General features: G+C 54.3%; 1 protein-coding gene across 5 annotated transcripts in view; it reads right to left on the reverse strand.

The window, feature by feature from the left end:
- Positions 1 to 16,788, reverse strand: part of GRM4 (glutamate metabotropic receptor 4) — a 126,250-nt gene that overhangs the window by 43,650 nt on the left and 65,812 nt on the right. For 2 of the 5 annotated variants that reach the window (XR_010157983.1, XM_016955267.4), the window contains exon 4: positions 540 to 635. The exons of the other annotated variants lie outside the window; for them this stretch is intronic. Coding sequence is in view for 1 of the 2 variants with exons in the window: in XM_016955267.4 (XP_016810756.1) it covers positions 540 to 635 (96 nt within the window). In the remaining variant the exon portion in view is untranslated. The remainder of the gene's footprint in view (positions 1 to 539; positions 636 to 16,788) is intronic. 5 annotated transcript variants of the gene reach the window in all.

Below are 16,788 nucleotides of genomic sequence, written 5' to 3' on the forward strand. Positions count from 1 at the left end.
TGCCTCTCAAGTGCTGGCAGGGGACAGATGTCATTCACGTATTTAAATCTCACCTGACCTCGTGGTACAGAGCATCTGTGGGCCATGCTTGTGTCAGCCACTGCCTTTGACGGATGAGGAAACTGAAGCTCAGAGAAGAGAAGTGGCTTACCCAAAGCCACACAGTTACCTGCCCTACTGGAGTCCAGGAGCTGGAGACCCCCAGAGAATAAGACCCCAGAAGCCCCTGGTGGCAGTCGATGGAAAAGCATGAGGGATTAATCTTGAAGCCGGTCTTGGTATCTAAGGGCTGCCCTCCTCTGGGTCCCACTCAACTCAACACAATGCCTCAAACCAAACACCTAGGCTGGGCACTGCTGGGCTTCCAAGTGACCTGGAGGTCCAGGCTGGGGCCACCTGAGCCTTCTACACAGACTTGCCCCATTACATCAGAAAACTCTGGGTGGAGCTGCCAGGGGCTCAGAGTGCAGGGGACACGACTACCACCAGCCCCACAGGGCAGTGCCAGCACCCAGCTCCACCCACGGAGGGGTCCCTACCTGTGGGCAGGGAGATGGCCGCCAGGGAAGGCTGCCCAAAGGCAGTGACACTGGGCTGAGTCCTCAGAGGATGCAAGTGGCCAGGCGGCAGGCATTCTGGAGAGAACAGGGTACGCTCTGGAAGGAGTGGCTGCTCTGTGCCAGGCACCCTGCTGGCCTGGGGCCACAGGACACAACACACACACACGCATGCACACACACGCACATGTGCGTGCACACACACACACAGCTCCTCAGGTCTCTCCTAAGACACCAAGAAGTCCCAAGTGCTAGAGAAGAGCATGTTTACTAGGAGCTCATGGGGAGGGGGGAGAAGGAGCAAGGTGCTTGGGAAGGACTGGGGCCCCTGTCAGTCTGGGGTCACAGAGGGAGCCAAGGGAGGCAGCCACTGGCTGCACCATTGGCCGGGCCGGCTCTCAGTTCCCAGCTAAACCCTCCATATGGTTTCTTTCCACTTAGAAAGTGGGCCAATTGCGACATTCCTCCCCCCATCTGGGGAGACAGATGGACAGAGGAAGAGGCTGGACTGGGAGGAGAGGGAAGGGAAGGATGAGCCACCTGGCTCCAGGAGCGGGAAGGAAGGCAGGAGAAGGGAGTTAATTGCTCTCAAACAGGGAGAAACTGTTAGGTTAAGTCATATTTCTGAGATGCTCCTCTAAGAGGATCCGCGTGATGGTCTTGCCTGGCACCTCAGGGCATATCTTGCCAGCTTCGTTTTGCTGGTGAAGGAAGGATTAGGTGACCACGGCTCAGTCAGCAGGAGTGTGAGTGAGCCACAAGCAACTTGAGATGCAAGTGCAGTCTGAGGAGGGTTTGATATTCTTGCAACTGCAAGAGATTCAGACCAGAAGGGAGTGCGGGGGGCGGGGGTGTGCAGAGCTCCGTAATACTAATGAACATTTATGGAGTGTCCAATGCATGGGAAATGCTATTCTGCAAATTTTACATGGATTCACTCATCTGAGGCCAGTGTAATCACCATATCTCCAATTTATAAATGAAGAAATTGAGGCACAGAGAGGTTAAGTAGCTTCCCCAGGATCACGAAGATAGTCAGGGGAAGAGGTGGGGTTTGAACTTGGGCCATCTGGCTCCAGCGGCTACCTTTCATCCATTCATGTAGTGAATGGATAGGATTGTGGAGTTGAGGGGGCTTGTGGGCCCATGGGCATGATGGGGCATGGCGCCCATGCTGGGGTGAGTGCCCACTGGTGTTGCTGCCCCCAGGATGAGAAACCAAGTGCCCGTGGGGTCCCTCTGTTTCACAGCCCTATTGTCAGCATGTCCGCTTAGGGGAGTGGGTAAAGGAACTGGCTCACAAGCCAGGCCCTCTCCTGGGATGACACAAGCTCCTGGCAGTGGCACAATCTCTGCCTCAACTGCTCTCTTGGTGCCTGCTGCAGCCAGAGAAGACCAGAGCGGCCCGAGAGGCCACTGAGCACCCCCTGCATGCCTGGCACCATGCGAGGCCCAGTCTCGATGAATCCTCACACATTAGCCGGTGCTAATATCCCCATCTCACAGATGAGGAAACTGAGGCTCAGGTTGCTAAATAGCCTAACCAAGGTCACACAGCCAGTCAGTGGGACTGCAATCCTGGTCTGTGTCCAGAGCCTCCCTGAGGCGGAGAGGCCCCCATTTCCTGCAGCCGCTCCTGGACGGTTCCCTTTCCTTGCAAAGCAATGACTCCGCAGCAGCCACTGAGAATAAAGGGGCAGTGTTTCCTGTGCCGGAGCCTCTTCTGCAGCCTCTGTTGTTTAGGTGGGTTCATGTACATGTGTGCACACACGTGTCCACACACAGTCACAGAATGCACGCACTGGCACAGATCAACATCCACCATCACCACAGCCCACCCTGTGCATTCCAGGCCACGCTGCTACAGACCCAAAGTCACACCAAGCCCACCAGCCATCCCTGTGCCCAGCCCCTGGGCCACACGGCTAACACTCCCGCAGACGCCTGCTTCAAACTTATCCCCTAGGGAGGGGCACGCCTCCTCACCCTGTGCCCCAAGTCTCTCTCATTGAATAAAGTAAGAATCCATGGGTCCATACTGAGAGTAGATAGAATCAAATGAAAGCCCACAAAGCCCTCAGGGAACAAGCCCACTCCGTATCTCAGGGCAGAGGCTGAAGCCCTCCACTCCCCAGGCTCCAGGCACAGGACCATACGGGGAGGGGGACACACATGAAGAAGTCTGGGGGTCCCCATGGCCTCCTTGGCTTTCCTGGGTCTCCCTTGGCAAGCCCCTGCCCAGCCTCCTGCCAGGACCCCAGCCGCCCAGGCTCCTGACAAACACCCGAATGCCACTTGCCAGCTGCAAGCTCTGCCATCCCGGCCAAGCTGGTGCCTCTGCTCGCCGGCCAGAGGCAGGAAGCCACAGCCACTTGCCAAGAAAATCTGAGCATATCAAGTCCGTAGGGACCTTGGAGACCTCCTGGCCCAAGTTGGATGGAAAGTGAGGAGACAGAGCCCAGAGAGGCCTTGCCCAGGGGCACACAGTAGCAGGGGCAGAGCCACCTTCAGAAGAGGCTCTCACCACTGCACTGGGAAGTTTGGGATCCAGGCCAGCCTCTGACTGCTTTCCAGCAGGAACCGCTATCTCTCCAAGCTCTGTGCCTCCTCCCCAGCCCGCCCAGGCTCCACACCTCCCCTCCTCCCTGGGCTGCCCCACCCATCAAAACCGACTTATGCTTGGCCCCATCCCTCGGGGCCCGCCTTTACTACAAGACAGCTGGACACCTGATCAAGGCGTGTCCATTGGAACCCTCTGCAGAACCACACGGCAGCGTCTAGTAAAGCTGAACGTGCCGGCTGCCTCCAAGCCAGTGCTTCCCCGTCCACACTCGTCCCCAGGGAAACCCCGGCACGTGGGCACAGGAGACCCACACAGAGTCGCTCAACACAGCACTGTCTGAAACTGCAAAAAAATGGAAACCCTAAATGTTTTACAACAGAAGAATGAATAAACTGTGGTGTGTTTGCCCAATGGGATATTATGGAGTTAAGATGAATAACAGTTCTCATGTGTCAACATGACAAATCCTGAAATCGTAAAATTGACAGACAAAAGCAAGTTGCAGCAGGATTTAGATTTTATGTAAAATCTAAAGACCACATACAATATTTATGAAGACGCGTATATATGTACTATACATATATGAGTGAAGGCTGCATGAGGGCAGGAGATTTTGTCTGTTGTTTTCATCACACTCTTCCCCAGTGCCTAGAACACTGCCTGGCCCATAGAAGGTGCTCTAAAATGTTCACTGAGTGACTAAACAAGGACAGGAAGGGAACCTGCCACCTTTCAGAATCATGGTTACCTCAAGGGAGAAGAGAGGAACAGGACTGAAGAAGGTTCCGACTCAATCCATGTTTTATTTCTTTAAAAAAATAATCAGAATCAAGCAGATGTGGCAACATGGGACTACTCAGCAAATCTGGGCCACAGAACCCCAGCTGGACAAAACTTTTAGATATGGGTGACATCAAGGGTGCCGCGGTCCTCATGTGGTGCCGCCTGACAGAGAACACAGCAGGGCACACCAGAGCCTCCTTGTGTTCATCTGTGAAATGGGCTGCATAGCCGCAGCTAGCCCAAGGGCTTCCATAGGGAAGCTGCCTGCCTTCCTCCACCTTCCTCCATGCCCACCTGCCTGGGGCTGCCCCTGTCCTCCCAGCCATGTGGTTCCTGAAATCCCATCGTCCCGTGAGAGCAGGCTCTCACCTGGCCAGCCCTCCGCTGGTGTGAGCTGGAACCGTCACCACCCGAGGCTTCAGGCATCCCCGCGTGAACATGACATAGACACTTCGTGGATGAAACTTGGTATCAGTTTCCTGTCATATTTTTCAGTCTCTCCGTCCTTTCCATCTGTGGTCTGGTGACCTTTCCTGGTGGTCTCCAGGCCAAGCTGACATAACTGTGTCAGTGTCCACCTCCAGCTGCACTTCCCAAGGTCAGGGTCAGGTCTATGTCCTTTCTTCCTTTCTTCCTCTCTTCCTTCCTCCTTCCTTCGCTCCCTCCCTCCGTCCTTCCCTCCCTCCCTCCGTCCTTCCCTCCCTCCCTCTCTTCCTTCCTTTCTTCCTTCTTTCCTTCCTTCCTCCATCCCTCCCTCCCTTTCTTCCTCCCTCCCTCTGTCCCTTCCTCCCTTCCTTCCTCTCTCCCTCCTTTCCTCCCCCGCTTTCTTCCTCCCTTCATCCCTTCCTCCCTCCCTTCCTCCTTCCTTCCACTGCCCTTCTCAGTTCCTGGCATAGTCAGTCCCTAAGAAATGATATTGAGTAAGACTCCTTCCTCAGGAGCTCTCAGTCTAGCTGGGGAAGCAAGACCAGAAGGAAAAGCCATCATCCTGAGCAGAAGCACAAGGAGACAGTGCTCCGGGTCAGCCTGAGCATGCAGGTGGCAGAGGAAGGGCCCCCTGGAGCCACACCCCCACTGCACAACCCCTAAGCACCATTCTTCAGCAGCCCACATTTACTGAGCATCTGCAGGCACATCTTCAGGGAAGTACAGGCCCCTCTCACATCACCTGCCTGCCTGCTGCCACCACTTTCCCTTCGTGGAGCCCGCAGATGTGTACTGAGCGCCTCCTATGTGCCAGGCATGGCGTGAGACACTGGGATGCAGCCATGCAGAGGACAGAGCCCCGGCGCCATGCAGCCTGCGTCCCAGGGTGGGAAGGAACCGTAAACATCCTGGAATCGGTGCAGAGGAGGACAGCAGCAGCATGACGTGCTGGAGGGAGACGGGGGGCTGCATCCCCTCAGCCCACCTGGATTCACCCTGGAGAACAGGGAGGCTTGGGCTGGGCCATGCAGCTGGAGAGGCAGAGGCTGGATCTGAACTCGGGTCTGACTGTTCTCTAGAAGCTGCTGCCTTGCCCGAGACCCCAGGAATTGAGAACACTTTGGAACTTGTAAATCCCACTTACCTTCAAGTGAGGTGGGACGTGCTGCTAAATGAATTCACATTTCTGTCCTGCACGACCTGGGGTTGTCTGAGCCTGAGGTGAGCTTAGGTTTACAGGAGGTCTGACCGTGGCAGGACCCTCTGAGCCCCCATTGTGCCTGGGATGCTCTCCTTGCAGCACTTCCCCATCCTCCCTGGCATGGCTCTCCCCACCCCACCTGTCTCAAAAAGTCCTCCCTCCATCCTGCAAGGCCAGCCCTCCAGCAGCCTCCAGATCACCTGCCTTCAAAGACCCACCCCCCACCGCCCCACCACTTGTGGGATGTGCCTATCTCGTGCAGTCAGCCTGGGCGAGCTGAAAGAAAAGGCCTCCCGTAAGAGGAGCCGGCTTGTGCCCTGCCTCACCCACTCCCTGCTGTGGGGAGACAGTCAGGGGTCCTCCAGGCTGTCACCTTGGACACTGGGCTCCAGACAAGGAAGGAGAAAAATCCTCCTCCAGACCCCTGAGCCAGCTCCCTCTGGTCTCCAGGCCCGGCCTCTCGGGGCCCATCCAGCTGGTCCTGAGGCCAGCAGAGACATAGGCACATACTCGCTTTCTCCCTTCCTTTAAAAAGAATTTTTTTTTTTAATTTAAAAAGAGAGGAAAATAATGAAAAGACAAACCCTAGGAATTCAAGTGGAAAAATCTACCTTATGGCAAAATGTGAAGGCAGCAATTTCCAGTGGGGTAGGGGGTGGGGAGTTACACACAGGGACAGGGGCAGGAGAGCAGGTCCCCCCGGCTCCCATAGGGGAGGACAGAGGGGAGGACAGGGGCTGGAAGCTACCCCTGGACCCTCATGGGCGTATACACACACACACACACACACACACACACACGCACGCACACACACGGCTCCTTCCTTCTGACTTCCAAAGCCAGGCCCTTCCCCAAAACAGCTCTCAGGAAGGGGACCAGAAATAGCTGCTCAGAGGGCTTGGTGACTGGTGACTGCTACTTTTATTTTCAGCTGGGGGCGAAGCCTGAATGTAAATAATGGAGCCCAGGCAGCAGTGTTGTGGCCAGAGAGGGTTTCAAGGTAAGAAGGACACCAGGCCCCAGCAAAGGCCCTCCCCATGCGGCTGCTCCAGAGTGAGCTGGGTGCGGGACACACGAGGGCTGGGCTGGCTCCAGCTGGATCTGGGACTGCACAGAGGGCCAGGCCTAGTTCCCGTCACCTGTCACCCCTGCCCCATCTGCTCCTGCGTGTGACCCCGCTCCCCAGCTCATCAGTCTCCAGCCCCTCAACACACTCCCGGCTTTACAACCCTTGGCAGCCCCCAGTGTGTGTGTGTGTGTGTGACCCTAAGCGCCTGCCTCTTCTCCCAGGAGGGTCTCCCTGATGCACCCAGTGAATTTGGGTTTACTGCAACATCCAGGACTGCCCCGGTCCCCACCAGGATCCACCCATCTGGCCACATCTGTGCCCCCAACAGGCCTCTGCACATGCTGCTCCCTCTGCCAGGAGCACCCCCACCTCAGCTGCTCAGCCACCCTCTAGTTCCCCACCCAGTTCTTCCCTGGCTGGACTGCATTTATCTCCCTGGGGTCTTTCTGCCTGGGGCCTTACAGAGCCCAGGACACGTGCTGGGCCTGCCCAGGACGGCGGTAATCCACACTTGCTGGACGAATGGAGAACTGAGTTCCTGACTGACAGGGTTTTGAAGGGACAGCTCGGCAGGAGCTGCCAGCATGGGCGTGAGGGCAGAGGCTCTGTAGGAGTTGGAGGTGAACACTCGCACCTGCTCACACGCTCCCATCCCCTCGGTGACCTCCCCTCTGAGCTGCCACCTCCTTACATGCACAGCCACTGGACACCCCATTTGAGCCTGGCATCTACTTTGCTCTGGTCCACAGTGATACTCCGTGCTCAGCGTCCACATGCGTGGGGTGGGTACCCACGTGCACCTGGACGTCTCCCTCCGTCCTGCCTTCTGCTGGGATTTTACTTTCTCCACCAAGACATCAATTCCTTATCATGAGTGCTCAGGAAATCGGCCTGCAAAGGATGAGCAAGTGAAGAAAGGTGCATGCTGGCTGTGCAAAGGGACCGGGTCACAAGGGCCCTGCCTGAAGACAGGTGACTCAGTTGATAGTTTAAACTCCACCCGATAGGGCTAGTGTGAGGGCCCAGTGTAGTGGTGTTTGTGCAGGTCTGCCCCCTGGAGCCAACACCTCTGGGGAGCGGGTAAGGCCTAGTGGGGTGGGGCTGCTGAGGCAGGAGGGCAGGAGCTCAGAGGACAGGGGCCTCATCACTTAGCCAGGCCAGGACCCAGGACCCAGGGCTGGGGAGGTCTACAGCTGGGCGGGGGGACCAGGGCACCAGGATTATCCAAGGCAGCACACACATCCTTTCCCTCCTGAAGGCTCTCAGCACCCCCACCACACCCCCGCCACACCCCCAGCCACACACACACACACACAGCAATGCACACCCTTACAAAATCACATACACAACACCACAAGCTCACAAAGTTTCACGGTCACACACGCTCACCAGGGACACAGCTCCCATCACACTTATGGACCCAGTAAGAACCTCGTACAGCCTCATAGCCACAAAGATGGGCACAGGGCCATACGCACACACTGACAGAGTCACAGATCCCATAGTCCCACAGCCACACAGGCTCACCCAGTCATCACACAGCCTCGCACAAACACACACACTACACCCAATCCCATCACATCCTCCACATACACACCCACAAACCCGGGCACGCAAGTCATGTAAATCCCCAACCTCACACATATTTGCATCCAATTATAACTTCAGACAACCCCTAGCCACACACAGACACACACCTATACATCACCACACAGATACACACCACACATACCCACACATCACCACACACATACACACACATCACCACAGACATACACACCACACACACACATCACCACAGAGATACACACCACACACACACATCACACAGATAAACACCACACCACACACACACATCACACAGATACACACCACACACATCACACGGATAAACACCACACAGACACACACATCACCACACAGATACACACCACACACACACATATCACCACAGAGATACACACCACAAACACACATACATCACCACACACATACACACCACACATACCCACACATCACCACACAGATACACACCATACACACATCACACAGATAAACACACCACACACACATCACCACACAGATACACACCACACACATCACACGGATAAACACCACACAGACACACACATCACCACACAGATACACACCACACACACACACATCACCAGAGATACACACCACAAACACACACACATCACCACACACATACACACCACACATACACATCACCACACAGATACACACCATACACACATCACACAGATAAACACCACACACACACACATCACCACACAGATACAGACCACACACACACACCACAGAGATACACACCACAAGCACACACATATCACCACATAGATACACACCACACACACACATCACCACATACACACCACACATATACACACCACAGAGATACACACCACAAACACACACATCACCACATACACACCACACACACCACCACATACACACCACACACATACACACCACAGACACACACACAACACACAGATACACACCACACACACACCACAGAGATACACACCACAAACACACCCCCACACATCACCACACACACACACATCACCACACAGATACATACCACACACACATCACCACAGATACACACCACACCCCCACACATCACACAGATACACACCACACACACATATCACCACACAGATACACACCACACCCCCACACACCACACAGATACACACCACACAGATACACACCACACAGATACACACCGAAGACACACCCCCAAACATCACCACACAAATACACACCACACACAGACACACACATCACCACACAGATACATGCCACATACACATATCACCACAGATACACACCACACACACACATTACCACACAAATACACACCACACACACGACCACACACACACGCAAACACACATCGCCACACAGATACACACCACACACACATAATCACCACACAGATACATGCCACACACACATCACCACACAGATACACACCACACACCCCTACACATGACTACACTACACACCACACACAGACACACACATCACCACAGATACATACCGCACACACGCCCTTACATCATCACACAGATACACAATCATCACACACCACACAGATACACACCACACACACACATCACCACACAGATACCATACAGACACACACACCACTACACAGATACACACCACACACACACATCACCACACAGATACCATACACAGACACACACACCACTACACAGATACACGCCACACACAGATACACACATCACCACACAGATACACAACACACACAGACACACAATCACTACCCACCAGATACACAGCACACACAGACACACACATATCACCACACAGATACACACCACACACACACTCCCACACATAACCACAAAAATACACACCACACACAGACACACACACATCACCACAGATACATGCCACACACACCCATACGTCACCACAGATACCACACACACACAATCACCACCCACCACACAGATACACACCACACACAGACACACACATCACCACACAGATACACAGCACACACAGACACACAATCACCACACACCACACAGATACACACCACACACAGACACACACATATCACCACACAGATACACAGCACACACAGACACACAATCACCACACACCACACAGATACACACCACACACAGACACACACATCACCACACAGATACACACCACACACACACTCCCACACATCACAAAAATACACACCACAGACACACACACCACCACAGATACACGCCACACACACACCCATACATCACCACAGATACCACACAAAGACACACAATCACCACCCACCACAGATACACACCACACAGACACACATCACCACACAGATACATACCACACACACCCATACATCACCACACAGATACACACCACACACACCCATTCATCAGCACACAGATGCACACCACACACAATCACCACACACCACACAGATACACACCATGTACACACATCACCACACAGATATAAACCACACACAACCATACATCACCACACAGATATACAGCACACATAGACACACAATCACCACTCACCACACAGATACACACCACACACAGACAGCACCACACAGATACAAACCACACACACAACCATACATCAACACACAGCTACACAGCACACACAGACACACAATCACCACACACCACACGGATACACAGCACACACAGACACACACATATCACCACACAGATACACACCACACACTCCCACACATCACCACAAAAATACACACCACACACAGACACACACACCTATCACCACAGATACATGCCACACACACACCCATACATCACCACAGATACCACACACAGACACACAATCACCACCCACCACAGATACACACCACACATAGACACACATCACCACACAGATACACACCACACACACCCATACATCACCACACAGATACACACCACACACAGACACACAATCACCACAAACCACACAGATGCACACCACACACACACATCACACAGATACACAGCACACACAGACACATGATCACCACACATCACACAGATACACACCACACACACATCACACAGATACACACCACACACACATCACCACATGGATGCACACCACACACACATCCTTACATCACCACACAGATACACAGCACACACACACACACCCTTACATCACCACACAGATACACAGCACACACACACTCACCACACGCCACACACATACCACCATACAGATACACACCCAAACACATCACACAGATACAAACCACACACACACATCACCACATAGATACCCCACACACAGACTCACACATCACCACACAGATACACAACACACACACATATCACACAGATACAGACCACACACACACATCACCACATAGATACACACCACACACACACACACACATCACCACATAGATACACACCACACACACACACACACACATCACCATACAGATATGCACCACACACACATATCACCACAGATATACACACCACACCCACACAATCACCACACACCACACAGATACACACCACACACAGACCCAAACACATCACCACACATATACACACCACACACAACCACACATCACCACAGATACACACCACACAATCACCACACAGATGCACACCCACACATCATCACACAGATACCACACACACATCACCACACAGATACACACCACACACACGCATCACCACACAGATACATACCACACGCACACATCACACAGATACACACCACACACAATCACCACACAGATACACACCACACACACACATCACCACACAGATACACACCACACACATGACCATACAGATACACACCACACACACACATCACCACACAGATACACACCACACACACACCCCCACACATCACCACACAGACACACACCCACACACCACCACAGAAATACACATTACACAAACACCCACACATCACACAAACACACATCACCAAATACATGCCACACACACACATCACCACATAGATACCCCACACACAGACTCACACATCACCACACAGATACACAACACACACACATATCACACAGATACAGACCACACACACACACACACATCACCACAGATACACACCACACACACACACATACATCACCACATAGATACACACCACACACACATCACCATACAGATACACACCACACACACATCGCCACACATTACCATACAAATATACACCACCCACACACACCCACACATCACCACACAGATACACACCACAGACACATAATCACCACACACCACACAGACACACACATCACCACACAGATACACACCACACACACCCCCATACATCACCACACAGATACACACCATGCACCACACAGATACACACCACACACACCCACACATCACCACACAGATACATACCACACACACACACAATCACCACACACCACCACACAGGTACAAACCCACAAATCACCACACAGATACACACCCCACACAAACACATGCACACACATCACCACACACACACCACACACACACATCGCCACACAGACACACACCCACATCACCACACAGCTACATACCACACACACTCACACCACCACACATCACCACACAGATGCACAACACACACCCACACATCACCACACAGACACACACACATCATCAGATACACACCACATGCACGTCACCACACAGATACCACACACACGTCATCGGATACACACCACACACACTTCACCACACAGATACCACACACGCATCATCATATACACACCACATGCACGTCACCACACAGATACCACACACACATCATCGGATACACACCACACACACGTCACCACACAGATACCACACACACGTCACCACACAGATACCACACACACATCCACACATCACCACACAGATACACACCACTCACAGACACACACTCACACTTCACCAGATTCACACCCCCACACAGATAACACCATACACACACATCACTACACACAGATACACACACAGTCACATACACACCACACACACACACACATCATACCACACACGGAAACACATCCACACATCACCATACACAGTCAGATACGCACCACACACAAATACACATAACCACACACAGAGTCACAGATACACCACACACAGACACAGGTAACCCTGGACAGTCACATATAACAAGCCTGCCTGACCATGGCCAACCCTGCTCCATTAAGCACAAGCAGGCGGTGCCCACCGTGAAGCGTCCACACCCCCACCCTCACACTGCCTGGCGGCTCTCACACAGTCACCGCACGTGAACAAAGCACCCCTCCAGCCCATCTCTTCTTAACTGAGAAACGCCTCCTTGCTGAGTCTCCCCAGTGAATGCCTCAATTAGCCTGAATCCTTTCCCACGGAGGCCCTGCGAGGCCCTAGCATGCACCAGGGGCTGGCAGAAGCTCACACCCCTCACGCTGCTTGGGGGCCCAGCCACACCTCAGCACCATTAGCACCTCCTCCCTTGGCCTGGTCCTCACTGGCTGGGGTGACCATGGAGGGGCCTATGGTCCAGCAACTGGACGGAGGGGATGGCACGGCTATTCATGGAGCGGCTCTGTGGCCAGCACATTAAGGCAAAGCCCTCCTCTTGCCTCTGAAACCCCACCTCTGCCACCAGGCTCTCCATTCCTGCCCATCCCTTCCCCTGCCAGGAGAACGGGGCTGGATCTCGAGGTGCAGGGGCGCCGATGGGGCAGAAGAGGGGGACACAGACATACAAGAGCCAGACTAGTATGACATGAGGAAGCAGAGTCTGGGCACAGACAGGGGCATGTCCCATCTCAACCACCTACTGCTTCGTGATGAAAGCCACATTGCCCACTCTCCAACCCTCCATTTCCCCATCTGTGAAATGGGATGGTATGAACCCTGTCCCCGAGACATAGCAGGGTTGCGGTGAGGATTAGAGCGGATTGCCTGTGGACAGGGTCAGCCCCTAGGGGATATTTTGGGGTGTGGAGGAGGATGCAGGCCTTGGAGGACCTGCCAGGGCAGCTGTGAGGCTCAACATCTCAGAGCTGAGCCCTTCCACCCCCTACCAGGAGGCTGCTGGGCAGCGCAGGCAGTGTGGCTCAGAGCTGAGCCCTGCCGTCCCCCACCAGGAGAGGAGGCCGCTGGGCGGCGCAGGCAGTGTGGCGCAGAGCTGAGCCCTGCCGTCCCCCGCCAGGAGAGGAGGCTGCTGGGCAGCACAGGCAGTGTGGCGCAGAGCTGAGCCCTGCCGTCCCCTGCCAGGAGAGGAGGCTGCTGGGCAGCGCAGGCAGTGTGGCGCAGAGCTGAGCCCTGCCGTCCCTTGCCAGGAGAGGAGGCCGCTGGGCAGCGCAGGCAGTGTGGCTCACAGCTGCATTATTCATGGCGCTAGGCTCTTAGCAGAGGGAAATTTGCTGAGTGATCGACTTAATATCTCAACACAAACCCACTTAGGCAAAACACCTTTGAAGCGAGAAAGGCGGAAAAATAATAGAAAAGGGAAGCCATGGTGTTTGGAGGCAGATGGTGGCAGGAGGGGCCTGGATGGGGCAGGACACAAAGAGATGGCTGGTTCCTGGCCCCCACCAAAAGCCCCCCAGAGGTCCCTACCCCAGGTCAACCCACCCAGGCCCTACTGTCCCCCACCCTCAGTGGCTGTGCCCAGCATTCACTGATGAGGGAATCCCACCCATTTCTTGGGTTCAGTTCATGAAGGGAAGGGAGTCTGCTCAAGGCTTGCACAGCAGTCAGAGGCCAACCAGGAGCCAGACCCAAGACTGCTGAGTGTGGGACAGGGTCCCTACCGAGGTCATGCCCTGGTCTGACCCGCGGGCAGTGCGGTGGGGCTGTGGCGAGCAGGGCCCTCAGCCTGACTGCATGGCTCTGTCCCCGCCTCAGGCCACGGTCAAGGCCGGGACACTGTGGAGTGTGGCTGAGGATACTGGAGGAGCCACTCACAGGACAAGGCCCCCAAGTTTCTTCCCACCTTCCCCAACTCCAGTGACACCCTGGTGGAGGAGGTCATATATCGCTTTCCAGTCCTCTCCTCCGCCTCACTTCACCTCTACCACAGCAGGACCACTTTCTCCAACTCAGCCAGAACGTTCCCCCCTAGACCTTTCCCAGTGCTGGTCCCTCTGCCAGAAATGCCCTTCTCACGTCTCTATCTGCCCAATCCCATCCAGCCCTAGGGCCCCACTTCTCTGCCTCTTCCCCCATGAAATATCCCAGCCCTTCCCTGCAGTGGGAGCTCATCGTGCCCATCTGCTCCTTTCCACTGGCACTTGCCATCCTCCACTTTGTGCTGAGGTCAGTTTTGGAACTGGCCTGCTTCAGGTTCAAATCCCAGCTCTGCCACTTCTTAGCTGTGTGACTTTGGACAAGTTCCTTAATCTCTCTGAGCCTTATCTCCACATAACAAAGTGTGAAGAATAAGCAAGTTAATATACATAAGGTGCTTAGAACAGTTCCTGGCACATTAGTGCTCAGGAAGTGTTTATTATTATTATACTATTATTGTTGGTTTCCTCCATCAGCCCATGAGCGGCTTCAAGGGCAGACTGTGTCTTTCCCATTTCTAACCACCCCGTTTCCATGCTCAACCGACGATAGCGGAAATGAACCTAGTTTCTGACAATGTTGTCTCCCCAGCCTATTCACTCCAGATACCCTGGGAATGGGGGCCAGCGCTGGGCTAGTGGCAGAGACCCTGTGTTGGGGCAGAGAGAGGCATGGGGAAGATGACCTCGTCAGCTCCACTCCATGGCAGGAGCCGAGGCACAGTCAGGCCAGCAGTTGGGCCTGGCCAGGGTTAGAGGCCAGCAGCTGGGCATGTGGCTTGCCCAAAGAAGAACAGACAGTGCAGGCTGGGATGAAATATTTAGGAGCCCACATCCCTTGGAAGTGGAAACTGAAAAGCAAAATGAAATGCTGAGATGTAATTATCCAGGCAGGCCAAGCATGTCTCCCTGCCAGCGGCAGGCTCGGTGCCCCCTCCCACCCACCCCACCGCCACAAGTAGGCGTTGGGTAATGAAGTCCCCCTGGACCCTTCTCCTGAGCTAGCCCTTGCCCCTCCTCTTCAGGCCAGGCCAGGAAGAAGGGGTGGCAAAGAGCCCAGCTCTGGCTCCCGCAGGCCACTCCTTTTGGTGGCAGAACAGCAAGAAATACAGAAAATCGGGGGGCTGGGTCAAGCCCCAGCACTGGATATAACCAGACGATCCCCTCACTCCACCAAGCTTCCTCAGCTGGAAAATGGGGCTGCTGGCCCACACGGGGGAGGAGGGACCAAGAAGGTGGATGTGAGAGCTCCATCAGCCGGCCTTGGTGGAGGGGGTGGTAACGGGATGCCTTCCCAAAGTGAGCATGGCAGCAGGGACCAGCCTCACCCAGGGCAGCAGGAGAGGCCTTCTTGAGACACAGGGCTGTGGGGACTCAGGTTGGCGAAGCTGATGGACAGATGCTGGGGGCTGGGGCCCAGGGCCCAGATGTGAGCCTTGAGCTGAAGAAGTCCCCACCCCACCCCAAAAAACTTCCCCAGGCTCTTAGCATTGTTGGGAAAAGGCTTGGAGCCTCAAAGCTTGGGGGCTTGCTTGGCTAGATGGGGGACATGGGGGGTGGAAGACAGGAACCAGGTAGGGAGGGAAAGGGGATTCCAGGCTTGGATCCTGGGAGCAG

The sequence above is a fragment of the Pan troglodytes genome, chromosome 5 (genome assembly GCF_028858775.2).
Source record: "Pan troglodytes isolate AG18354 chromosome 5, NHGRI_mPanTro3-v2.0_pri, whole genome shotgun sequence".
Classification (NCBI taxonomy): Eukaryota; Metazoa; Chordata; class Mammalia; order Primates; family Hominidae; genus Pan; species Pan troglodytes.